This window comes from Pezoporus wallicus, unplaced genomic scaffold, assembly GCF_028554395.1.
Source record: "Pezoporus wallicus isolate ANWC-B61680 ecotype Strahan unplaced genomic scaffold, APGP_CSIRO_Pwel_v1 contig_5261, whole genome shotgun sequence".
NCBI lineage: Eukaryota > Metazoa > Chordata > Aves > Psittaciformes > Psittacidae > Pezoporus > Pezoporus wallicus.
This window is the reverse complement of record NW_026642423.1, coordinates 1074167-1097953: the sequence shown is the minus strand read 5'-3', so window position 1 is coordinate 1097953 and position 23787 is coordinate 1074167. Positions and strand designations below refer to the sequence as shown.

Sequence of the window (23787 nt, the reverse complement as noted above, 5' to 3'; positions counted from 1 at the left end):
CCACTCACTTCCAGGTTGAGGGGACTCCTGCTTGCCCCAGCAGGCACCAGCCAGATGCTTGATATATGGCCCCTACAGCAGCCAAAGCCATGTTGCAAGGAAAAGGATGGCTTCAGGAAGGAAAGAGGAGCTAGGAGCCCCCAGGTGAGATGCAAGACACTGAAGCCTTTGCTTGGGAAGAGGAAAGGCTCACAGAAACAGCTGCATCAGGAGGACAGACCCAACACACCACAGCCTGTGCATGGGGCAAAGACCTTTAGCGTACCTGGGAAGGGCACCAATACAGAGAGCACAAGGTCTTCAGGGTGGGAGATGCCGGCTGCCCTGCACTAGGGTCTCTTTGGCACTGCTGAAGAGCCCATGGGCAGCCCACATCCCATGGGTGACACGCAGTGGGGAGGATGCTGCTGCCCTAGCCCAGGGATATGGCACGAGGCAGCCTGCTGGGAGGAATGTCAGGGACCCAGGACTTTCACCCCACTGACCCTTCCTTGGATGCAGGGGTTGGTCCAGCTGTTGTGGGAGCTGAGGAAGAGCTGCAGCATCCCTGCAGCTCAGCCAGAGCTGTTCCCACCAGCTCTAGATCTCACCCCTATCCACACCAGCAGCAACCAGAGCTCATCCCTCTGCAGGGTTCTGGGGCAGAAGGGTGGGTGATTGCCCCACTGCTGTCCTGCTCCAGGCTAAGGGGCACAATGGTGGTCCTCTCTGGGAGGGTGAACACGGTCCTGGGCACCTCCTCAGGGCTGCAGGCCGAGTTAGACCCCCTTCAACAGCTCCTGCCTTCATTTTGGAGTCCAGTCCCAGCTCTGAGTGGATAGCTGGAGCTGGGGCCATCTCACATCCCTTGGAACAGCAACCACCTCAAGCCAGTCCACAGCTCCCCACTGCTAGTCCTGTCGCACCAGCTTTCACAGGTTCTGCAGCGATCCTCTGACACGGATGACACAGACGTGACCACAGACACGGGTATGTACTCACACACACATTCACCCCACAAGAGTCAGAGTGGCGTTGACTTGACACATGGCTGGACACAAGGTGCCACCGCAAAGCCGCTGGCCGGGCAGTTTTGTCTCTTCGGCAACTGATGGCAACAAAACGGAGCCTGGGATGATCCTGTCCACTCAGGACAGGAGAAGAATCAGGCTGATGCCACATCCTGCTGCCCAGGCGGCTCCCAGTCTGCAACCCCCATCAGATCCCCAGTCTACAAGGCTATACCTGCAAAACAGAGAGGGAATGTGGCACCTGTCAGGACAAGCTGCCAGCACCCTAACCTTGCATCCAGAGTATACCCTGCCCCTCTCAGCCACAGCCTTCACCCCTACCTTGTGGATCTGTGGTGGAAGCTCATCCTCTGAGCTCTCCTCTGGTACAGGCTCTGGGTGTCTCGCTGACTGCCCGTCCTCAGCCCAGCCCCCCAGAGGGAGGCGGGAGAAGTGTGATGGGGCTCTGTGTACTGTGCCTGGGTCTGCAAGAGGGGCGAGAAGGAACATTAGCTACCTGGGGGACTGTTGGTGTCCAAAAGCAGGCAGGCTGCTCGTGTCAGTCCATCAAGGGCATTGGTTATGGGGCTCTGACCTCAGACCTGGCTCCCATACCTGTGATGCCACCATATCGCCGCTGGAAGCCAGTCTGCAGTGTGGCTGTCTCCTCAGCGGGCTGCCGCGATGAAGAGAAGGGGTAGCTGGCAGAGCGAGGGATGGGGGCACCACGCTGAGTGTCCAGTTCCTCATGGGCACTCTCGCCGCTCTCATCACTCTCACGACGGTGCCAAGTGTGCCGCTCGGGCTCCAGCTGAGCGTGCTGCTTGTGCAACTGTGGGCCAACACACCAGTGAGTGAGCCGGAGGGGAGAGCCCAGATGCCCAAACACCCTCTCCCCCACACTGCACACACACACACGGGTCTCGGCTTTCACTCACATTAGTATCCCACTCACTTCAGACAGGGCACACACCAGTTCTGCCTGCTTTGCTCCATACCTCGCTGGCTGGCCCAGCCGCAGCTGCTCACCTCATGCATGTAGAGTGCGTGGAGACTCATCTCAGTGGAGGCATACTCCGACAGGATCATGCTCTGCAGCTGACCCTCCCAGGCGCTGCTCCCTGAGCTCACAGTCCTCGCATCAGCCCTGCCATCAGACACACGAGTGGTGTTTGATACCCAGGTACCCCCCACACTGCCCATCTTCCCTCTACTCTCATGCCAGGCTTGTTCCTGGGCTGGGTAGGAACAAGCCCTCTGTGGCATCTCCCCAGGTGCACAAGATGACCAGCACTTCAATGGCACTGCCTCTGCCCTACCAGGAGTTTCTCACCACTGTGAGAACACCAGAACCCCAGCACTCCTTTGGGGCCAGCCTAAGCATCTGGGCCTAACTCTGCTTGTAAATATGTCCCTTGCTGTCCCAGGCTGCAGAAACATATGCCACCATGCACCTAGGACAATAGGGTGGCAGTTGGGCAAGGAGTCATGAGATTTGCAAGGTGTTTGGCCCACCCCTCTCCAGTCTGCAGCTTACCCAGAGGCTGTCATGGCACCGGCGCCACGAGGCTGGGCTCCCTCTCCATCCCTTCCTGCTGTCTGGAAGCCACCAGGAGGCTGCTGGGCAGACTGGAGAGGGGAGAAGGAGCGCAGGGCCGAGGCCACTTCGGAGAGGTGGCGAGAGGCCTGTCCATCCCGGCCCATGTGGAAGCCCAGTGCTGAGGAGCCTGCTATTACATTGGCAATCAGGCTGTGTGGCTGCAGAGTTGAAAGGGAGAGAATCAATGTCCTGTTCAGACTCAGAGACCTGATCCCAGCCAGCGACACCTAACTGAGGCACCTCAGCTCTCTCAGCCCCTCTCCCACTTCACAGGGCCCCAGGACAGCCTGCTGCCCTCTCCAGAAACCCCAAAGTATCCCAGCTAGTGCTGATGTACCACATCTGCATCCTTAGATACAACCCAGACAAGGACAAAATTGACCACAGAGCCTGATTATCAGGTTGCCAGCACCCAGCAAGCACCCCAAGAACACCCTGCTTCCCTCCCCCAGCCTGGGCACCTCTGACTCCGACTGCAAGGACTGGATGGAGCTGAAGAGGGCATTTTCAGGCAGCACAGCCTGCTGAGCCAGTGCCACACTGCTGTCCCGGTGCACCCGCTCCTTCAGGAAGCCAATGAAGGCTGTGCTCTCGCGGGGTGGCTGCCACTTGGGGTTGGTGATGGCAAAGTGCATGAGGGACAGCTCTGTCTTGCCATCCTCGGCCTGCTGGTAAATGGAGGCCTCCGTCTTTCCTGCTGACATCCACTGTGAAGCAGAGACAGGTAGTGAGAGACAGGATCTGCTTTACATCTCTGCCAAGCCTGGGGATCCTGCAATCAATCTGGGCAAAGCATACAACACCCAGCATAAGCTGGGCCACAGCTCCATATGTAGCAGGCGCTACACTGGAAGTCCATGCTAGTTCAGCCCTCACAGCCTGGGAAAGAAGCAGCAATCACAGCATCTTCCACCTCCACCCAGAACATGCACTGCTGCAAGGAAAGTGGAGATAAGGGGACTAGTCACAAAACACAGAGCTGAAAGCCTTCTTGCACTCTCCAGCTCACAGTAGGAGCAACAACAGCCAACAAATGACTGTTCTTAAAAGCTTCCTGCCACAGAGAGTCCACCCCCTCTCTAGTTCATGGCCTTGTCACTAGGGAGCTTTTCCTGACAAGTAACCTAAATTCCGAGGCACAGGAAATAGATCCTCTTTCCCTCCACACTAGATTTTACACAATGGAAAATGCTTCTCATCTCCCCAAGTCTGCCCCTACCCTGGGCAGTCCAGCCGGGTTAAATCAGTTCTCAGTGGTCATGCTTTCCAAATGTTCAAGTATCTCAATTCCTCTCTCCTGAGGACACAAGACTCTTGGTTGTGAATGACAAAGCCTGGTTCACAAAATATCAGGTTAATGATCACAGCTAGGCCACAGGAGCCTTCCAGGGCTGGTGACCTGTGCTGGCAGCCCCAGATACCCAGCAGAGATGCAGTGACTGGGCTGTGGGCTGCCAGGAATGGTGAATTACAGCCTCCCATGAGGCTGAAGGACCAAAGGTGCTGGTGGGGAGCCCAGGCTGTTGACCCATGGTGGTGGGACTTACCGCAGGGTGGCCATGCTGGCGCACGTCCATCTGGGCAAAGGAGCAGGTGTCACCCACACCCACCACCTCCACAGTGAAGTTGCGGAAGAAGTCCACAATGTCCAAGGACTTGGGTCGCAGGCAGACGATGAGGATCAGGGGGGTAATGATGGGGCTCAGGAGCTCCTCCAGGATGAAGACCTGAGCACAGAGATAATGGGATCAGCACAAGCTTGAGGATGTCAAAAATCCCACAGTACCAAAGCCAGACCCCAGCTCCAGCCCTCTTATCTTCTGGGGCAGGGTGTCTCTGAGAACGCTGCCTTGTCCTCTACAAGTCCAGGAGCTGCTCAGCTCCGTGGCAGCTTCTCCCTTCTGCAAGGATGTAGGCGAGTCCCCATCCCAACCCCACGCAAGCCAATCTCACTGCTTTGTACTGGAAGAGCTGGGCAAACTCATCCCTGGTCTCATAGCGGTGGGCATTGCCCTGCCAGTGGTCAGGCATGTAGTGGATGTGTGCCAGGATGACTCGCAGCAGCTGCTCTGGGCAAAATACCAGGTGCTGGTCAGGGATGAAAGACCTGTAGGACAGGACAGGGAAACAACAAGGCATCACTTCCTAGGAGGGCAGGGTGACCAGCCCTTATCACAGCTCCAGCTATAGCCTTCACACCCAAGCCAAACCTCCCTGCCAGCCCAACCCCGGGTTGTTGCTGAATAGCTCCAGCAACACCCCTGTATCATACAACCACTGCACCCAAGCTCACCACTATCCCCCCTTCTCCTGCCTGCCCCCTGACTCTCCAAGGCCATGCCCTTCCCTCAGGCAGATTCACATCCACTTGCCACCAAAGAGCATTTTACGTGGATGGTTGTCAGCCCCACTGCTCCCCACAGCGCTTCTTGGAGCACAGTGGCAGCACAGACCCACCTCACCTGCACACCGTGATGCCCACCCCAAGCAGGGTGACCGTGGTCAGCACGTGCTCGACCGCCAGCACGTCCTCATCATAGATGGTGAGAGCGATGAGCACAGCCAGGATGGAGCCAGCAAAGAAGGCCACGTTCTTGGCCACGATGGTGAGGAGCGGGGAGATAAAGCAGTTCATGTACTTGGAAGCTGGCTTGTACCCTTTGCTGAGGCGTGAGTGCAGTTCATGGTCCAGCTCATTGAAGTGACGGAGGTAACAGCGGCCATAGAGAGACCAGCAGCGGGCACCCAGGCTGCCCGGCTCCCGTTTCAGGATCTCTGTGTAGCTGAAGAAGGCATAGAGGATCTGCCAGATGAGGATGAGGGGGCAGAGGAGGAAGTTAGCAATGCCAATCCAGAGGATGCGAGTGCTGAGCTTCTCAGCCAGCTCCAGGCGGTTCCCAGCCCGCTTGTACTCAGCCTTCAGGCTCCACTCGTTCTCAAAGAGGGAACCGGGCCCCCAGAAGAAGATGAGCTCAAAGTTGTACTTGAGCCCCCGTGTGTAGAAGACAGTGTCTCCCAGCAGGGGCAGGCGGAAGCGGATAGGCAGCAGTGACTTGTTCACCATGGCCACCATGTAGTTCTTGAAGCGGAGGATGCGGTGGTAAATGTCCAGCTCCGTCAGCTCTTTCTTGTGGATGCAGATCTGGTGCTCCTTCTGGATCTGCACGATGCGGGCCTGCACCTCCTGCCACGTGTAGTATGGCAGGGTGGACTGGAAGGGGGAAAGGGGCAAGGTTAGGGCAGGATGAATCCCAGGACAGAAGCTGGGGTGAGCCCTTTCAAACAGCATGTCCCAGTGCACGCCACGGCGTTCACATGCCCCACCAGCACATGAAGCACCTCCTGCACTGCTTCAGCCTGCAACATCTAAAACCCATACTTTGCCCCACTGCCCTTTACGCCTACATTAGTACAGATGACTGTTTCCCAGTCACTCACACACCAGCTGCCCCAGTGGCACGAACAGAGCTCCAGTTCCCATGGGTCCTCCCAGAGCTGCCATTTAGTGAGCAGGAAGACACAAACAGGGGAAGGGACTTAAGCAGTGTCCCAGAGGGAGCCTGTGAAAAACGTGGGGAGCAACCAAACCTCTTGGCTCACACCACCTTTCTCAAGACACAGTCTCCATTCAAAGGATGATGTTGTTCATCAGAGCAAGGACTCTGGACTAGGAGATATGTGCAAGCCTCAGAGCCCATCTTTGACACACTGATCTTCACCACTGAAGTAGCTCTATGCCTCAGCTGCCCCCCCACCCAGTAAACCAGGAAGATGACCTGTCCTCAACCCAGGGAGGTACAAGAATACCCTTGCTTATGTTTTCTCTGTTGAAAGGCATCACAGAAAAGGCCATCACTAAAAAATAAACATATTGGGTAGCAGATGGCACAGGAGTGTGCCAGCAGCAGAGAGGCAAGCTGGGCAGAAGGGTTAACATGGTATAAATTGGCTGTTGGAGAAGAGACTCAAAGGATGTCAGTGCAGTTAGGGAGCAGAGGGAAGAGGTCTCCCAGAGAAGCTGCCTTGGGGGAGAAAGAATGAGCTGCTTCTAACCACCCGACAAATGCCTCCTGCATCCCTTAGCAGCATCGTACGTGGCCCTTGGCCCAGCTACTTACCATGGGGATTTTCAAGGCATTGATGTAAAAAGAGTGAATCTCCCAGTAGCAGCAAATGTTGTAGATAAACTTGACAAGTCGGTGGATCCAGAAAACCCCAGCTATCACCAGGATGCAGATGAGGAAGCTGTTTGCCTGGATTCTGCGAGCAAGAAGGAACAAGTAGTAGGAGACAGGCTCAGGCAAGTGCCCCGAGTACCTGAGAAAGCAAGAGTATTGGCCGACATGCCCTCTGCTGCCCCTACCTTGCACTGCAGACATTTGGAGGCAGGAAAGCATCTGGCAGAGTCACTTTAATGGGTTCACTGGGATGCTGGCTGTGATTTACTGCTTTGTTGGCAAAGAGAATGTCGTAATCAACACAGCTGATAAGAAAGGTGGTGAATGCCACCACAAAGATGAACTGCCTGTAAAAAAAGGGAGCAGGCATCAGGGAATCATCCTTCTGCCTCCCAAAATGTGAAGCGGCTAGGGTTACATGTCATGGAGATGCAGTCCCACAACCATGGCGATAGGAAAGCTCATGGGCACAAGTTCCACAAAGTGGAATGTAGGTTTGGGGCATGAAAATCACAGCAAAGAAGAGACAGGACAACTATAAAGGGAGCCTTCCCTCCTACCAGCTGCAGGAGCTCAGCAAATTCTTGTAGCTGCTTTCCAGCAGCTGTCACAGACACAACAGAGAAGGAACCTACGCTTACATGAGCTCAAAGATCTCTCCAATGAGCATGCAAGTGAAGCCATTCTTCTGATGCAGGTTATAAACGTGAAAGCCACAGTCAAGGAAAACAGTCTGGAGACTCCTGCCTTCTGATGAAGTAGGGAGAGGCTTCTGGCCCACTGGCATCTGCAGCTCCCCAGAGCATAACTAATGCCATTTTATAAGGCCAGCAGCATTCTCTGTTACTGAGCAGGTCACCCATTAGTTTCCTTTCTCCATTATCAGGCCCTGAAGGTCCTGTGAACCAGGTAGACAAACCAAACAGATTTCTTCTTCCCCTCCACACCAGCCTTAAGATTCCAGAGCATCAGGCTGATTACCCCCTTCCATGCTGGCCTTGAAGGTCCCAGGCACCCAGCCAACAAGGTGGCAGCGACAACCCCATCCCAGAACAGGGAACTGTAACAGCACCTGGATCACTATCCACAAAATCAAGGAGTTACAAGTCCTAAGTGGGAACTTGGACGAACTGCTGCTGGACAGTGAAAACCAGGAGCCTCCAGTAGACAGGATGCTCCCACCATCATCTGCTTCCTCCGACAACTGAGTGACTCGTATTCTTTTATATGGTTTTTGAATATAGATGATTGTTATACTGATACAGCAAACCACGCATTAAGATATGACACAGTCTGCAGAAAGCTCTGGTGATTAAAAACCATAAGTTAAGCAGTGCACTATACTGTTTGTAAAGTTATACTGCACTGATTCTGCTTGCTGTGCTACTCTGATTATAAATGCTGTGGTATGCTAACAATAAAACCCTGGTAAGAAAATAAAGGTTTAATTATAACTTAGTACCATCATCACTGTGCGAAGGATCCCTAAAAGAACCTGTCTGTCCCCTCACTGTTGGGTGACAGCGCCCCACAGGTATGGGCATTCAGCCAGCCCCAAATCCCTCCAGAGCCGTGTGGTGTCCTAAGGGAAGGGGCAGGCGCTGCCCCAGCTCCGAGTCACACCAAGCCCAGGCTTCCCACCAGCACTGTGAGCCCAGGAGGTGGTGGGTGCCCCCAGCCCTGTGAAAGGATATGCGAGAGAAGAAGAGGTCCAGGTTCTCGATGTGATGCCACGGAGCTGACGGAGGAAGCACACAGGGTGAGGGACCCTCCGGAACAGCAGCCTTGCTGCTGTGACAGGCACAGCCCCACCTTTCCCCGGGCCCTCGAGGCCCCTGGCCGGCCCCACAGCCCCCGATCCCGCTCCGCGACCGGCCTCCCCCCCTGCCCCCGGCTGCTCCCCCATCCCAGCCACCCGCACCAGCCCCCCGCAGTCCGGTCCCCAAGGCCTCCACTTCCTCACGCCTCCCGTCCCCCCACCCCTCAGGCTTGGGCCGCCGCCCCCGCCGCCGGCTGCCAGGCCCCAACCCCCGGCGCCGATACCGCCGCTCACACTTGGCGCCCTCGGGGACGTGGACGAGCAGATCGCCGCCACCGGGCGGGGACTCGGTGGAGGAACTCTCCAGGCGCTGGTACTGCGTCTCGAAGTGGGCAGAGACGCCGCGGGGCGCGGACCCGGTCAGGCGGGGAGACAGGGCCCGCTCGGTCACCCGCGGGTGGTTCTCGGCGGCCCCGGGTGCAGGCCCGTGGCTCAGCGCTGTCCGTTCCGCGGGGAGCAGGAGCGATGGCGGCCCCGGAGAGCAGGTCGGTTTTCGAGGCCGCCCAGGACGCCGTCCTGCTGCGCGGGCTCACCCTCCTCACCGGAGTTGCTGCGGAGGCCTGGGGCGCCGAGCCGGCACCGGTGAGCCACGGTGAGTGGGGCTCCGCGGGGCGGCGGGGGCTGGAGTGTGCGCCCAAGCTCCTGTCGGCCATAGAGAAGGAGCTCTGTCTCCAGCACAGCTTGAGTGGCCATCCTGGAGCATGGGAGCTGCCTGGTGGATGGGTACCAAGGTCCCCAAGTTCCTTCTACAGCCATAGGGCTCTTTTTGTGGCTGAAAAGAGACCCAGGAGGCCCTGCTCTTTGCAGTGCAGCCTGGGGAGCCACCTGTGCACAGCCTTTCCTCCTTCTTCCAGACAAACCCGCAGCTGCTTTCAGTGAGGAGAAAGCCCATGGGGTCCATGCGGTGCCAGAGCGGATGGGCTGCTCCACCTGTGAGCAAGTGTTCAGCAGCCGGGAGGAGCAGGTGAGTGGGGCTGAGAAGCCAGCATAAGGTAGGAGCAGGGTGGTGGGGTCCTACTGCAGAGGCTCAGCCCCAGCATGGTGCAGCCCAATGCTGCCTGTTTCCCAGAGCTCCACTGGCTATGTCCTGTTGGCATCTGGTACTTAAATACTACATGTTATTGCCTAAAATGTCATTTACTGGAGGCAAACAGTACATGCAGCACAGGCCTATGCCTTTTCAGGTTAACTGTTAGGTGGCTAACTCCTTAATGTAGTCTTCCAGTCTGAATCACTGTAGGGTACAATCATCAGTTCATCCCTCAGGGTCTGTCACCTCAGGCCCTTTGGTGGTGGGGGTTTCCGTGGACCGAGACCCTGCTGGCTCATATCTCTTTCTTCCATAGACTGAGCACTACCGTCTCGACTGGCATCGCTTCAACCTAAAGCAGCGGCTCCTGGGGCGCCAGACATTGCCAGTAGAAGCGTTTGAGGAGAAGACCCGGGCAGGTGAAGAATGGAGCCATCCCAGCAGAGCCCAGGGGCTGCAGCCGGTCTGTCCAGTGGTGAAACCTTTGGGTACCTCTGCTGGCTCAGAGTCCCTTTGTTCTGCCCCTCTGGAGTTTTCTGGGAATGCACCACTGCTCCTAAGCCCTGCTGACTTGTTATGGGGAGAAGAGGGTGTTCTACCTCAGCCTTTGCCTAGGCAGGGAGTCTTTGGGCTAGAGTCCCAGACCCCTGTATTGGACAGGACGTGTACAGGGTTGTGGGCTAGCTTTTGGAGTCACCTGCAAGATTTTGGGGAGGCTGCTGTTTAATCTTTGCCTAGCTGTAGTGCTTCATTTTCTCTCCCTTGCAGGTAGTGTCTCCAGCATCTCGGGGTCCGATTCAGAGAACTCTGATTCAAGCAGTGAGTCAGAGTTGCTGCCCTCTGCCAGCAACAGTCCTGGGACCCTCCAGATCCCACGTTCCCACAAGGTGCTGTTCCGCAATGCAGAGGGCCAGCTCATTTCTGCCTACCGCTGCGTGCTGGGCACCGGGAAGGCAAGTCACAGCCCAGGTTGTTGGGAGAGGGACCCCAGAGGAGATAGGTGGCATTGGGTTGTAGTCATCTGTCTGACAGTCCCACCCCTCCCCCAGCGTGCCATGATGGGAAGGGTGGTTTGTGGTATCAGGTCAAAGCCCTAGGCTTGCTGGTTTTTAATGCTGAGCTGCTCCAGAAACCTGCTTCTGGTGCTGGAAGAGGGGTTGGTCTCTATCCTGGGGGACAGCAAGAGGTAACAAGGTGAACCCATGGGTGCTAGCAAGGGTGTCTATGTATTAGGGTGGCAGAGAGGAGCCAGTGGAGCTGGCAGCATCACTGCAGAGCCTCGATGCGAGCACGTGCTGGGTTGTGCTGATGATGGGCGGCGGGCACTTTGCAGGAGCTGTGTTCCGAGGGTGAGTACAGGGGTACAGAGCTGGGATTGCCCCTCTGAACATGGTCAGTGGCACTGGGCATTGAATGGCCACCCCTCCGTGCACTCCTTTGTCACAGTGCTTACCACATCCTGGGCACCCACAGCTGCCAGTCTTTGCTTGAAAGCTGACTAAACCCAGTTGTGCTGCTAAAGAAATACTAATCTTTAGGACCCCAGGGACAAGCCACAAGCCCTCCAGGGTCCCAGGAGCATCAGGTCCTCTGAATGGGCCATGTTGCTCATGCTTGCCCCTCTCCACAGCCCCCAGGTGCAGGAGCACAAGACATTCCACCGCTACACAGTGCGAGCCCGGCGGGGCACAGCCCAGAGCCTGTGGGATGCCCACACCCCAGGGTCGGCACCCAGATCAGCTGGAGCCTCCCTGCGGCGTTACAATGAGGCTGCCTTGCTCAAGGTGAGGATGCACCACAGCACGGGGCTTTGGGCAGGCAGACATGGCTGTGGCTGTCTTTGAGAGGTGCCACCACAAAGCTGCTGGAGAACTTGGGTGGGGTGTGAGCTCTGAGAGTCAGGGCTCAACTGAGACTGCTCTGTCCTGGGTCTGTTCCTGCTCCAGAGCTACCTGTATCCGCGCAGTGTGCTCAGTACTCCACAGTGCCTCCCCTTCCTCCCCAGGATATTCAGGACCTGCTGTTGGCCTGGGCACAGCACCTCAATGAAGCTCAGCGCATCTTCCTCCGGGCCCCTCGTCACAACCGTGCACTGCTCTTTAGTGGCAGGAACCCACCCCTCAGCCGGGGCGACCCTCGCATCTTCCACATCCCCCTCAGCACCCGCAGGGCCACCCTGCGAGAGGTGCTGCGAGTCCACAGCATGCTGGCCAGCCTGCAGGTGTATGGTGAGTTTGACCAGCCCCAGGGACTGTGGGTCAGAGCAGGTAGGGTGATGTGGTCCCTTGTGCACTAGCGGATGCTGCCTATGGGGTAGAGGTGCTAGGTCTCCATGGGGTGCTCCATGTCCCCAGGCAATGACAGGAGCACCCTTGCTGCCCAGGGAAGGACACGCCACTGGAGGATATCACTGGGTCCCCCCGGAAGGGCTGGCAGAAGAGGCGGCAGAAAGCAGAGGTGGATCCCCCGCAGGACGACATGAGTGGTGAGCTGAGCCATGGAAGGAGATGTGTCTCTGAGCAAGCATGGGGGTCTAGTATTACGATGCAGAACCAGATCTGCAGCGCTGTGACAAGGCCTGGCACCACAGTGGGGATTTGTGGGGTGGGAACTTGTGCTGGGCAGAAGGGTAGGGTGTGCTTGGCTGAGACCAGTGATTTGTGCTGTGTGGGGGCCTCAGCCCCTGTCTTACCACCCCCCTCAGCCCCAGAGGAGGAGAAAGAAGAGGAGGAAGAAAGCCCTGCAGGGGAATTGGAGACTGTGGAAGTGACACTTGGGACCTTGGACCTCCGGGAGTTCGAGGTGATGCCCAAGCGAAACCGCAAAAAGAGGAAGAAGAGGGACAAGAAGGTGGAGAAAGGTGAGGGGCTGGGGGCAGTGTAGGAAGGTGTAGGGGAAGGGACTGCCATGTCTGGGTTGCAGGCTGGCCATGCCGTCTCCCTCACCATGTGCTCCCTGTGCAGGTCCCTGTGCTGAAGAGATGCGATGCCATGGTACCCAGTGCGGACACCCTGGCCTGGAGCTGGTGACAGAGCTGCAAGGGGAGGCTGAGCCCCTTCCCTGGGACAATGGAGGTACTTAGGGTCTGGAGCTGGGCTGGGTGAGTGCCTGCCCCATTTCCTGGTGGCTTTGCAGTGGGGTGGAGAGCTCATTGTCACACAGGTGCCCAGAGCAACTGTGTGTGGAATGGCTGTTGTGAACCTAAATGCCTTTGAGTGAGCCCTGTGTACAGAGCAGTAGCTCTGAACTCAGGGGATGGTCAGCACCTGGCTAAGTCAGGAGTGTTGGGGGAATTTGAGTGTGTCTCATCTCGGGAGAGGGCTCAACTGCTGCCAGCAGTGCCAAGCAATGCCATGACATATTGTCACAGACTCTGATGGTGCTGGAGATCCTGCAGTGCCCAAATCCAGTTAGCAGGACAGTTCTTTAACTGTGCCATGTGTGCTTCCAGTCATACCAGAGCACCATTTTGCTCGGGGAGCCATCAGACTCCCTTCTTGTTCTTCCCTTGCAGGCAACCCTCAGACCCAGGTCCGTGATGCCCTGTTCACCGCCTGCAAAACGGGGGATGTGGGGATGCTGCGACACTTCCTGGGTGTACCAGAGCACAGGGCCCTGTCAGGGGCCAGCAAGGGTGGGGAGGGCACACAGCCCTTGGATATGCCACACTCCCTGCTCAATCAGCCCATGGATGAGCACGGCTGCACCCTGCTTCACGTGGCAGCGCGGGCAGGGAAGGCTGAGGCTGTGTGCCTGCTGCTGGAGGCAGGAGCGGACCCTGCCCTCAGGTACGGCTGCTGGGTGCCCAGTGGTTGAGGAGCACAACCCTGCTGTGGGAGCCCAGTGGCTCGTTCCTGTCTCAGCTAAGGGAGACTGGTACCAGCCTTGTTCTGAGACAGCCAGGCTTGGTGTCTGCCAGATGGGATGTCTTGGTTTGTTACAGGAGGCATAAGAGCTGAACCACTGTTCTCTGCCTGCCTGGTCTGGTACAGCAGTGGGCAGGCACTGCCCCAAAGTGCTCCCAGGTTTATTGGTAGGCAGTCCAGAGGGTAGGGATCAGACCACCCTTTTCAGGGCATTTGAGATGCAAAAAGGGAAGGATTTAGGGTATTCTGCTGCAGGGATAAGCAACTCTCTGTCCTTGGCAGCAATAGCCTGGCCTGCAGTACCTGTTGCACATCTCTGGGGAGTCGCTGGGCTCAAAGCCCCATGGGACAGCAGAGTGAGCTGGTCTTCCTTGTCTTCAGAGATGATCAGGAGAGGACCCCGTACTGTGTCTCTGCTGACAAACTGACCCGCAACACCTTCCGCAAGTTCATGGTGGACCACCCGGACAAGTATGACTACAGCCGTGCCAAGGTGGGTGCCTGCCCTTTGCTCTCCCTTTCTAGGGGCTGGGGGACCCCAGAACAAAACAACTCTTGCTCACTTCTGCCACTGCTCGTGGTGCAGTGGGAGATACTGACTGCCCTCTGCCCGCAGGTGCCAGGGCCCTTGACACAGGAGATGGAGGCCAAGAAGCTGGAGAAGAAGCGGGCACAGAAGGCGCAGCGGAAGCAGCGGGAGCAGGCACAGCGGGAAGAGCGGCAGCGCCAGGAGCAGGAGCAGGTGGAGAAGCAGCGGTTTGCAGCCCTGTCCGACAGGGAGAAGGTGAGGCCATGCATGAGGAATCCAGCCCAGCTGGGGCAGTCAGTGTGGTGGGCTCTGTGGGGGACTAAGCTGTGTCTCTGCTCCCCAGAGGGCACTGGCTGCTGAGCGGAGGCTGGCTGTGCAGCTGCAGGACACTGGCACAACTCTTGCTAACGTCAGGTAACAGCCCCAGCAGCATTACTTTACAGACCCCAATGCCAGCACAGCTGTTCCCTGCCCTTCTTGCTCCAATTCTCATTTCCAGTCTAAAGCTATTCTGGTCCACTCAGTTCCTATTAACCCCTGTGTAAAAGCTTTCTCCCTTTCTCCCTCATGCCCTGCCCCCTTCCCCCCCCCCCCCCCCCGATGTTTTGTGAAGGTCACCTTAATCCACTTGCAGCCAGATCTGTGGCAAGCCAACCCCCCCAGCCACTCTTGTGCCCCTGTCCCTGATCTCACATACCATGTCCCTTCCCTGTGTGCCACCACACAGGCTTATGGGCAGCCAGCCCTGCCCATGCTGATCTGGGCAGGGGCTTTACAACCCCTTATGGGGCCAGATTTCCCCCATGTTCAGTCTGCCTTGAAGTGCCTCACACCATGCTCCTGGTGTCTCGTCACAGTTCAGGCAGTGAATCCTCTCCTCTAACTCTTTTGCCAGCGACCCCTTCACTCAGAGCCACCTCTGCTCTTTCCTGCAGCCGCTGCTGGCATTGTGGAGAGTCCCTGCTGGGCCGGATCCCTTTCCATTACCTCGACTTCTCCTTCTGCTCCACAGCCTGCCTGCAAACACACCGCCGGGCTCGGGCTGCCCACACATAAGGCTGGGGGCTGCTGCTACCTGCCAAGGGCCGGTGGGGTGGGGGGCATTCAGAGCTTGCAGAGCACTGGGAGCACTTGCAGAGCAGTGTTGGTCCAAGGGACTGAGTTGGCCATGTCACACTCTGGTGCAACTGGCAAGGCTCTGAGTGTGAGTATCCCAGTGGGGATGTTACAGCTGAGCAGTTCCCATGGGCTACTGTGAGGAGGCAGGACTGTTCTGTGGCAGGTGTCCTGCTGCCAGCTTTTCTCATGGCTACCTCATAGGCTGCTGTATGTGGTGGTGGGACAGAGCCTGACACACGCAGACCATGCAGCTCTGGGCTACTTACAGCCGTGCCTCTGGGTACCATCTAGGCTGTGCTTTGCCCTCCCCTCTCCTGGATGCCATTAATGTCTTGGCTGTATCATGTTAGCACCTCCGTCTGCATTAGCAATAAAGAGGTGCCTTGACCCCCGAGGTGTGTGGGGGAGTCAGCATGAGCCCTGGAACTATTTTGGACAAGTGTGAGATTAACATGCAAAAAAGAGTTCAGTCCTGGGCCCCTTTCCCCTGCCTTGCCCCAGAGGAGGGCAGGAGCTCGGGATGTCCATGCCAGAACATGTGCCCCTTTCCTAGGGCTCTGCAGCCTCTCTGCTCCTCCCTGTGCATCTCTACAGCCCCATCAAGAGGTGACACTGCTGCCTGGCAGCCTAGTGTTTATTCTGTGGCCACAGTGCTGTGGCTGAGGGTCTTGTTGAAAACGGGGTGGTCTAGAAAGAGCAAGAGAGGAGTGGAGGGTGCACCCTCCAGCTCCAGCACTGTGATGTTGTTGGGGTGGCCAACGTGCAGTACCGAGCCTGGTACAAAGAGGGTCTGCTGGGGCCCACGGCGGGGCCAGTACCGGCCCAGGTTGAAGCCATTTATCCACAGCTGGCCCTGAAAGATGAATATGGAACCAAGCTGTGCTGCTGTTCACCCTCACTCCCTTTCCCGGCTATACACACCACCTTACCTTGCTCCAACCTGGGAACTTCACAAAGGTGTCCCAGGCGATGCCAGGGGTCTCAAAGGTCCCAGTGTAAAAGGCTGGCCCTGCTCTGCCCCTTCTACTTGATTTTGGCAGGGCAGCGTGGGGCCAGCCCTGCTGGACAGCAGTGTCTATGTCCAGGGGATAGATCAGCCAGTTGCTGAGAGGACTGGAGTCCAAAGAGAGGTTCCCCAGCAAGCCCTGAGATGGAGCAGGAAGGAAAATAATGCAGCAGGTTGTGCCAGGGCAGGAGCACCCTTGGTTTCCCCCTGGGCATGTGCCCTTCACGACAGTGAAGGTGGAATGGGATCACTTCCAAGGGGCTATGCAGCCCTGGCTGCTGTGGCAGTGTAAATGGGAGAGAGGGGTGCCCACCTTACAGCCTTATCCTGGTAGGTTTGCCAAGGGTGGTGTGAGATTGACCAGGAAGCAGGTTTGGATTGGCCCTGCCATGGCCAAGGTCTGTTGTGGATGGCAGAAGAGGGGCTGTTTGGCCACACAGGTGGCCAGACCATCCCATCCAGAGCCCCAGGACCCACTGCCCTCACCTTGAAGTCACTGGTGTTGGCCCCGAAGCTGATCCTGCCCATGTTCTCCAGGAGCACATCCAGGGTGTCCCCTGCTCTCCCCATCACACGAAGTGTTGTCTGCCCATCCCTCTCCAGTGTCCCACAGTACTCCTGCAGCCACAGGGTCAGCACTGCTGCCGCATGCCCACATCGCACCACCCCAAACCCTGCTGACAGCCTGCCACTGTAACATCCTGCTCCCCAGAGCCAGCCCAGGGCTGCCCTCTAACCCCGAAGGGGGCAAATTTGTGCCAGAGGACTACCACACAAGGGCTCAGTGTGCCTCTGCACCCTGCCTGTTTCTGAGCCTCTGGAATGGCACAGCCCTGCTGCTAGCAGAACCCAGAGGCTTCCTGAGCACTGGGCAAGGGATGGCTGTGCTCCTGTATCCTCACCTTCTGCAGCATCACGTAGCCACGGTCACAGATGCTGTGGGGAGGAGCGCCCAGCATGGCTGGGTCCGGGACATCCCGGGGCAGCTGTGTGCGGTACACCACAAATCCATGGGCCTGTGGGACACAGAAGAGGGTACAGAAAGTGAAACAGGGCCGAAGACAAGCTCTGCTCCTCCATGTTAAAGCCAGGGCATGGCAAACAAGCCTAGGAGCATCTCCCTCAGTGTCCCTGCTGCATCTATCCCCTACCTGCTTTATGGCCTCAAAGGTGAGGGGGAACCGGCTCTGGATGGGCCCGAAGGGGCACAGCACATCCAAGGCATCCAGGAGGTCAGCGTGCTGCAAAGAGAGGGGTGGGCGCTGGGCAGCCAGGCAGTGCCAGGCAGGGCAGCACAGCCCCCAGGGCAGGTGCTCACCTTCTGCAGGGCCACCCGGCCATAGGCATACTTGGGGGTGGCGGGTGGCATCGGGCCAGCTGGCAGGGGCTGAAACTGAAGAGCAAGCTGTCAGCTGCCCCCCAGGGCAAGCAGGAGGCATCCCTTTCCCTGCAAGCTCCTTGTCCCGCTGTGCCTTAGCACGGGCAGTGGTGCCCAGTACTGTCCCCCTCCTCCTGCCAGGCTCAGCACCTTGCTGATGACCGTGCGGATGGCAAACAGCTTCTCAGTGGGGTCTCCTGCTTCCGAGAGTGGGGCATCATAGTCGTAGCTGGTGGTCACTGGTTTGTACCGGTCCTTGAAGTCAGCACCTGGCCAGGGAAGTGATGGGAGCTGGAGGAAGGGGCTCTGCCAGAGCTCAGGGCATGGAACCCAGTGAGCTCTGCATTCCATGGTTGCAATGCAATGGAGGGGCATGACCCAGAACTGGGAGTCTCTGTCTGGGGACAAAAGGAGTCACAAGGGAGGGACAAGCTTGGGTTCAGGGGCCTTTGGGTCAGAACGCACCATGGGACACAACAGGAGCCTAAAGCAGCCTCCTCAGAGATAGCCAAGAAAAGCCCTCCAGCATTGCAGCATGCACCCCCTCCCTAGGGCAGCCACCTACTCACCACTCCAGTAGGCAAAGTTTGTCCCTCCATGGAACATGTACCTACAGGACACCCCAGAGAGCCCCATCAGCACCCCACAGAACCAGCAGGGGCTGATCATGCCCTGCTGTGCCCAGTGCCAGCCCTGCCTGCTGAGGCCTGTGGGATGAAGGCGAGCAGCAATGCCCACTCCAGTGCTGCAGATGGGAGGGCAAACCCCCCCAGGCTGTGCCCCACCAGCTGACTACTTGCATGTTGACACTGGCTCCCAGCTGCAGCATGTCCTCCAGCCCCCGGGCCACATGCACTGAGCTGGTGCTGGTGTGAGCCTCCCCCCAGTAGTCCAGCCAGCCTGTGTAGTACTCGGAGTTCACCTGGGGACCAAAGAGACTGTCACCTGCCCAGAGCTCCTGTCACCCCTCTGTCAGCCTCTGTCACCCGTAGCCTTGCCCCCTCAGCCATCCACCTCCCCAAAGCTGTGATGTGTCATTGCCCCCCCACAGTGGGGGTTAATGTCAAGCTCACCAGGGGCCCCTTTGGCTCAACCCAGCGCTGGGCTCCAAATGCCTCCGTCACATTGGAGCCTGGGGAGGTGCAGGGAGGGAGGTTGGAGAGGGACAAAGCAGGGACTCTCACTCCATCTCCTACCCCCCCACGCTGAGGGGTACCTGGCCCAAAGTCGACGGTGGCGTAGAGCCCCTGCAGCGTGCCGCAGTGCAGCTCCTCTGCCCGCGTGCCATCGGTGGTGAAGAGCAGCACCTCGCTCCCCAGCAGCGCCCGGAAGGAGCCCAGCAGATACCGTAGGTACCCATAATCACAGGCGTAGTAGCTCCCATATTCGTTCTCCACCTGCACACAGGGTAGGGGCTGGTACCCAGCATGTACATGACAGGTCCCCCTGCCCACTGGGACGAGCACCAGCTGCCCCCTTCCCTCCTGACATCATCAGATGTCATGACAGCCCCTAGGTGGATCCTGAGAACAACCTTCCAGCCCCACCATAACCCCCAGCTCTGCCAGTGTCCCTCAGACCACAGCTGGGGTTCTGGTGGGTACCCCAGAGTCCCAGCCCTTGGATTTAAAGCCAGGTCTAGAGGCTGGGAGGGATTTATCTAAGCAAGCTGTGCCAGATGAGGTCATGGTGTAGGGGGCACAGGTGGCTTTTGGGGGCACATCTAAAGGCAACCCAGATAGGGCAGGGGGACAGGCCCTACAGCACCCTACCTGTACGCTGATGATGTTCCCCCCATGCTGGTATAGGCGTGGCTTGATCTTGGGTAGCAGGACATGGAGCCAGGAGTCCACAGCTGCCAGGTAGGCTGGGGAGACAGAGGACAGCTCACCTGGCTGCAGTGTCCACCCCAGCCCACACACAGCCAGCCCTGCCAGGAGGAGTAAGGGGCAGGGCCAAATGTGATGGGGAAGGTGGAGGACAAACTTCAGGGCTCCCAAGAAGAAGACAGAAGAGGATGGGGGAGACCATGCAGGCAGGTGCATGGGAACTGGCACCAGGCTCTGAGGACATGGTGGTCACAGCCCCATGCCAAGGCTCACCGGGGTCGGAGGAGCGCAGCACAATGTCTGGTTTCCACAGCAGCCAGGAGGGCAGGCCACCCTGAGGAAACATGCACAGCAGGGAGGGAGGCAGAGGAACTGCTCAGCAGCCCACACTGACACACAGCCGAAACCTGGTCAGCGCACTGCTAATCCTCAGCACCAGAGTGCCATGTGTGCCACATGGCAGCAGCCTGGGCATGGCTGGCCTGGCAGCAGAGTCGGAGCACCCATCCCCTTCCCAGACCACCCACCACCCTTCTCTGCCAGGCTGGGGTCTGGGGCTCACCATCTCCCACTCTGCACAGATGTAGGGCCCCGGCCGCAGGATCACCAGCAGCCCCAGCTCTGCTGTCAGGTCCAGGAAAGCTTCCACATCCCGGTTCCCCACAAAGTCATAAACCCCTGGCCATGGCTCGTGGTAGTTCCAAGGGACATAGCTGGGGTGAGAGGAAAGATCAGCACATGAGGGCTATGGGCACTGCAGTATTATGAGGAACCATCCCACAGGCTGGTCCCTCTGCTCCTGGGAACTCACTTCCAGCCTGATCAGAGGATGGCAAATGGGGATGCACTGGGACCAGCCCAGCCTCATCCATGTCTGGCAGGGGTGTCCTGTGAGCTGCAGTCAGCCCAAAGCAAAAGGTGACTGCGATTGGACAGCACCTTTGCCTCTGTCTCTGCTCCAAGAACCCCAGAGACACTGAGGGGCAGCTGTGGGCTGTGACCCGTCACTTACACCTGCACAGCGGTCAGCCCACTCATGTACATCTTGAGGAGCCGGTCCCTCCAGGCAGGGCGTGGGACACGGGCGTAGTGGATGCTGCCTGAGATGTAGCGGAAAGGAACACCATCCTTGCGGAAGCAGTCCTCCTCATAATCCAGCTCAAAGGAGCGTGACAGGGGGGAGGCCTGAGGCAGAGGGGCAGTGCTGGGAGTGGCTGCAGACCCTCCAGAAGCCCAGCCACCCCCTCCCATGCTGGGACAGGGACTGATGGGGCTGGTTCCTGGGGAGGACTCTCCATCCTCGCTGCAGGGACAAGGCAGACACCATGCTGTCCTGGGAGAGCAGGAGGGACAAGCAGGGCAGTCATCTACACCAGCTGGTGCCCCCCCTCGCTAATCAAACATCCTGCAGCTGGGCTTGCAGCGGTTCGTGGGATGCATGCAGCTGGGGACGGGTGCAGGGAGTGCAAGGGGGACATTGTGCAGCAGAAGGAGCCACAGCAGGAAGAGCAGAGACACGGCAGATCCGGGAGCCATCCCACCGGATCCCTCACAGCTCAGCCCCCACACCTCTCCCAAACTTTCCGCCCGTGTTCGCTAACCTGCGCGTGCAGGAGCCCCGCCGCCAGCAGCAGGGTAAGAGCCATCCTTGCTGGGCGCCTGACAGGCCCGGGAGGAGGGACAAAGGCGGACGTGGACACCCCCGTCACATGATCCTTCGTGACAGGTACCGGGCGCTTCTTCCAGGTCCTACAAGCAGGGAGCGGGAGCAGCAGCACAGCCTGGGGGGAACATCGCATAGCGGGTGAGCAGCTCTGGCCCCCTGTGCGTTGTCCCTGCTGCACATCACCCCTCCAGAGCCCACCCAGCATGGGATGTGGGCAGCCCACCACACCCCGAGCCGGTTCCGCACATCCGCGGTGCCCCCCGAGGTGGTGGGTGACACACGTGGCGGGACAAGGAGCCTCGGAAGTGTCACCACCAGTCAAAACGCCCTCGAGGGAGCTCAGCCCACTTGTTCCATCAGAGCTGGTGGAGCCTCGGTTACAGCCGCGGTTGCGGGGGTGCTGCTGCTCTCCCGCACCGCTCGGAGGCGGGGGATGCCGCCGCACCGCGTTCCACCCCGGTCTCAATGCGGAGTGAGCGCGCCGGGTCCCGAACGTGAGACCCCCTCCGCGCCTCAGCGGGCACCGGGCAGGCGGCACTGCCCCGCCCGCTGGGTGACGCGACGGGTGACGCAACGGGTGACGCGCGGCGGCGGGCGATGACGCGGGCGGGCGATGGGGCAGGCGCTGTGCGTCTGCTCGCGCGGCACCGTCAGCTTGGGGGGAGCGCGGTACCTGGTTCTGCACCGGCTGGCGGAGGGGTGCGAGCGGGGCGGCATCGGCGGGGCTCGGTCACCGGGGGGGCTTGGGCGTGAGGGGATGCTCGGACATGGGGGGGGATGCTCAGGCATAGGGGATGTTCGGGCATGGGGGGTCTTGTGCACGGGGGGATGCTTGGGCATGGGTATGTTTGGACATTGGGGGATGCTTGGGCATGGAGGAATGGTTTGGCATGGGGCTGCTCGGGCATGGGGGTGCTTGTGCCCTGGGGGGTGCTTGTGCACGGGGGGATGCTCAAGCATGAGGGGGCTGCTTGGGTGTGGGGGTGATGCGTGCACATAGGGGATGGGGGATGAGGGTGTGCTCAGTTGTAAGAAATGTTTGGGCATGGGGGTAATGCTCAGGCAGGCAGGGTAAGCTTAGGTGTGTGTGGGATGCTTGAGCATGGTGCAAAGATGCTTGAACACAGGCAACGTTTGTGCTTGTTAGGAGTGATACTTGAGTATGGTGAGGGAAGATGCTTGAGCATAGTGGGTGCTTGTGTGTGGCAGAGTATTCTCATGCTAGGAGGCAGGGCTCAGTCATGCCCAGGAGTGGGTGTTTGGACCCATGGGAGTGGGGGCGATTGGACCAGTGGGGTTGTTCATGCAGAGAGGGGGATACTTTGGATGTCTGGCATGTGTCCCCAAGGTAGGGGGAATGTGCATGTTTGGGGTATTCTCATGGAGAGGGGTGCAGGCACCCACTGCCCTGTGCTCCCCTCCCCTTGGTGCTCACACTTGTGGTCCCGATGCAGATGCCACAGCAGTGTGACACTTGACCCACACTGTGCTCGTCACCTTGCAGGGGCTTCAGCTATGTGGACCTGGTGGAAGGCCTGCGGGATGGGCGCTTCTATGCCCTGAAGCGCATCCTATGCCATGATAAGGAGGACCACCAGGCTGCCCTGCACGAGGTGGAGATGCACGGCCTCTTCGACCACCCCAACATCCTGCGCCTGGTGGCCCATTGCATGGTGGAGAAGGGTGCCAAGCACGAAGCCTGGCTCCTCCTGCCCTACGTGAAGGTGACGGGAGGTCCCCCAGCTGTCCCCGACCCCCTTGACACCAAGAGCAGCTGTGGTGACCGTCTGCTTGCATTTGCCAGGGGGGGACCCTCTGGAGTGAGGTGGAAGCACTGCGAAAGAAAGGGACCTTCATGCCAGAGCAGCGAATCCTTCTCATCCTCCATGGCATTTGCAGTGGGCTGCAAGCCATCCACAGCAAGGGCTATGCACACAGGTGGGGGCTGGCAGCCTCGGCTGGGGGGTTGGCAGGGGGTTGAGTGGGCAGTCAGTGACATCCATCCGCACAGGGACCTCAAGCCCACCAATGTGTTGCTGGATGAAGATGACCGGCCTGTACTGATGGACCTGGGCTCCATGAACCAAGCTCGCATCGAAGTCAGCAACTCTCGGGAGGCCATGGCCCTGCAGGTGGGTTGTCTGGGACATCACCCCGCCAGCCCGTCTCGTTCCTGGGCCCTTCATCCTCACCCTCCTCTCTGCAGGACTGGGCTGCCCAGCGCTGCACCATCTCCTACCGTGCCCCCGAGCTTTTCACGGTGCCAAGCCAGTGCATCATAGATGAGCGCACAGATATCTGGGTAAGGGTCTGGACCCCTGGTCCCTGTCCCCCACTGCTGTGGGACAGCTCTGACCCCCCACCATGCTCCAGTCCCTAGGCTGTGTGCTGTACTGCATGATGTTTGGGGAGGGCCCCTATGATGCCATCTTCCAGAAGGGCGACAGCGTGGCTCTGGCAGTGCAGAACCCCATCACTGTGCCCTCCACAACCAGGTGAGGGGCTGAGGAGGGTAACCCTGATCCCAGGCAGCCTCCTGTGTTGCGCACCACATGGACACCCACCTCACCATTTGTCTTCCAGGTACTCGGCTGCCTTGCAGCGCCTGCTCTCATCCATGATGACAGTGAACCCCCAGGAACGACCCAGCATAAACGACATCCTCCACCAGCTGGAGGGGCTGCAGCCAGTGCCAGCGGGACAGGACACCACACAGATCTGAGCCTGTCCCACCCCAAAGCGGCGATGCACCTGAAGCTGACCCAGGGGAAAAGCAGC

General features: G+C 58.7%; 5 protein-coding genes across 5 annotated transcripts; 2 read left to right on the top strand and 3 right to left on the bottom strand.

Moving 5' to 3' along the window:
• Positions 1 to 954: 954 nt before the first annotated feature.
• On the bottom strand, positions 955 to 7654 carry LOC130610284 (autophagy-related protein 9A-like). Its single transcript, XM_057430009.1, has 12 exons — positions 7409 to 7654; positions 6953 to 7114; positions 6708 to 6849; positions 5052 to 5800; positions 4543 to 4696; positions 4137 to 4316; positions 3051 to 3296; positions 2527 to 2747; positions 2019 to 2136; positions 1605 to 1821; positions 1332 to 1474; positions 955 to 1224 (listed from the first exon to the last, which is right to left on the bottom strand). Exons 1-12 carry the CDS (start codon positions 7552 to 7554, stop codon positions 1219 to 1221), a joined length of 2484 nt encoding a protein of 827 aa, XP_057285992.1. The 5' UTR covers positions 7555 to 7654; the 3' UTR covers positions 955 to 1218.
• Positions 7655 to 8017: 363 nt separating this feature from the next.
• Positions 8018 to 8956, bottom strand: LOC130610384 (autophagy-related protein 9A-like; the record flags this gene model as incomplete). Its single annotated transcript, XM_057430218.1, has 2 exons — positions 8018 to 8505; positions 8821 to 8956. Coding segments are annotated over 2 exons (330 nt in total), but the record flags the coding sequence as incomplete, so codon positions are not given.
• Positions 8957 to 8958: 2 nt separating this feature from the next.
• LOC130610383 (ankyrin repeat and zinc finger domain-containing protein 1-like) lies at positions 8959 to 10713 on the top strand. Its single transcript, XM_057430217.1, has 4 exons — positions 8959 to 9178; positions 9441 to 9550; positions 9933 to 10035; positions 10385 to 10713. Exons 1-4 carry the CDS (start codon positions 9052 to 9054, stop codon positions 10711 to 10713), a joined length of 669 nt encoding a protein of 222 aa, XP_057286200.1. The 5' UTR covers positions 8959 to 9051.
• Positions 10714 to 10849: 136 nt separating this feature from the next.
• Positions 10850 to 23787, top strand: STK16 (serine/threonine kinase 16). The gene is given in 17 exon segments (XM_057430030.1): positions 10850 to 10965; positions 11247 to 11400; positions 11622 to 11844; positions 12000 to 12101; positions 12297 to 12476; positions 12580 to 12690; positions 13131 to 13404; positions 13864 to 13975; positions 14099 to 14266; positions 14355 to 14425; positions 14947 to 15075; positions 22514 to 22733; positions 22814 to 22947; positions 23021 to 23141; positions 23216 to 23311; positions 23383 to 23504; positions 23593 to 23787. Coding segments are annotated over 17 exon segments (2397 nt in total). The 5' UTR covers positions 10850 to 10924; the 3' UTR covers positions 23732 to 23787.
• On the bottom strand, positions 15747 to 21172 carry GLB1L (galactosidase beta 1 like). Its single transcript, XM_057430032.1, has 16 exons — positions 20945 to 21172; positions 20356 to 20528; positions 19906 to 20056; positions 19617 to 19677; positions 19287 to 19381; positions 18731 to 18911; positions 18588 to 18646; positions 18249 to 18436; positions 18084 to 18124; positions 17665 to 17783; positions 17455 to 17529; positions 17288 to 17377; positions 17039 to 17152; positions 16623 to 16754; positions 16060 to 16275; positions 15747 to 15983 (listed from the first exon to the last, which is right to left on the bottom strand). The coding sequence occupies exons 1-16, from the start codon at positions 21140 to 21142 to the stop codon at positions 15765 to 15767; spliced, it is 2112 nt and encodes a 703-aa protein (XP_057286015.1). The 5' UTR covers positions 21143 to 21172; the 3' UTR covers positions 15747 to 15764.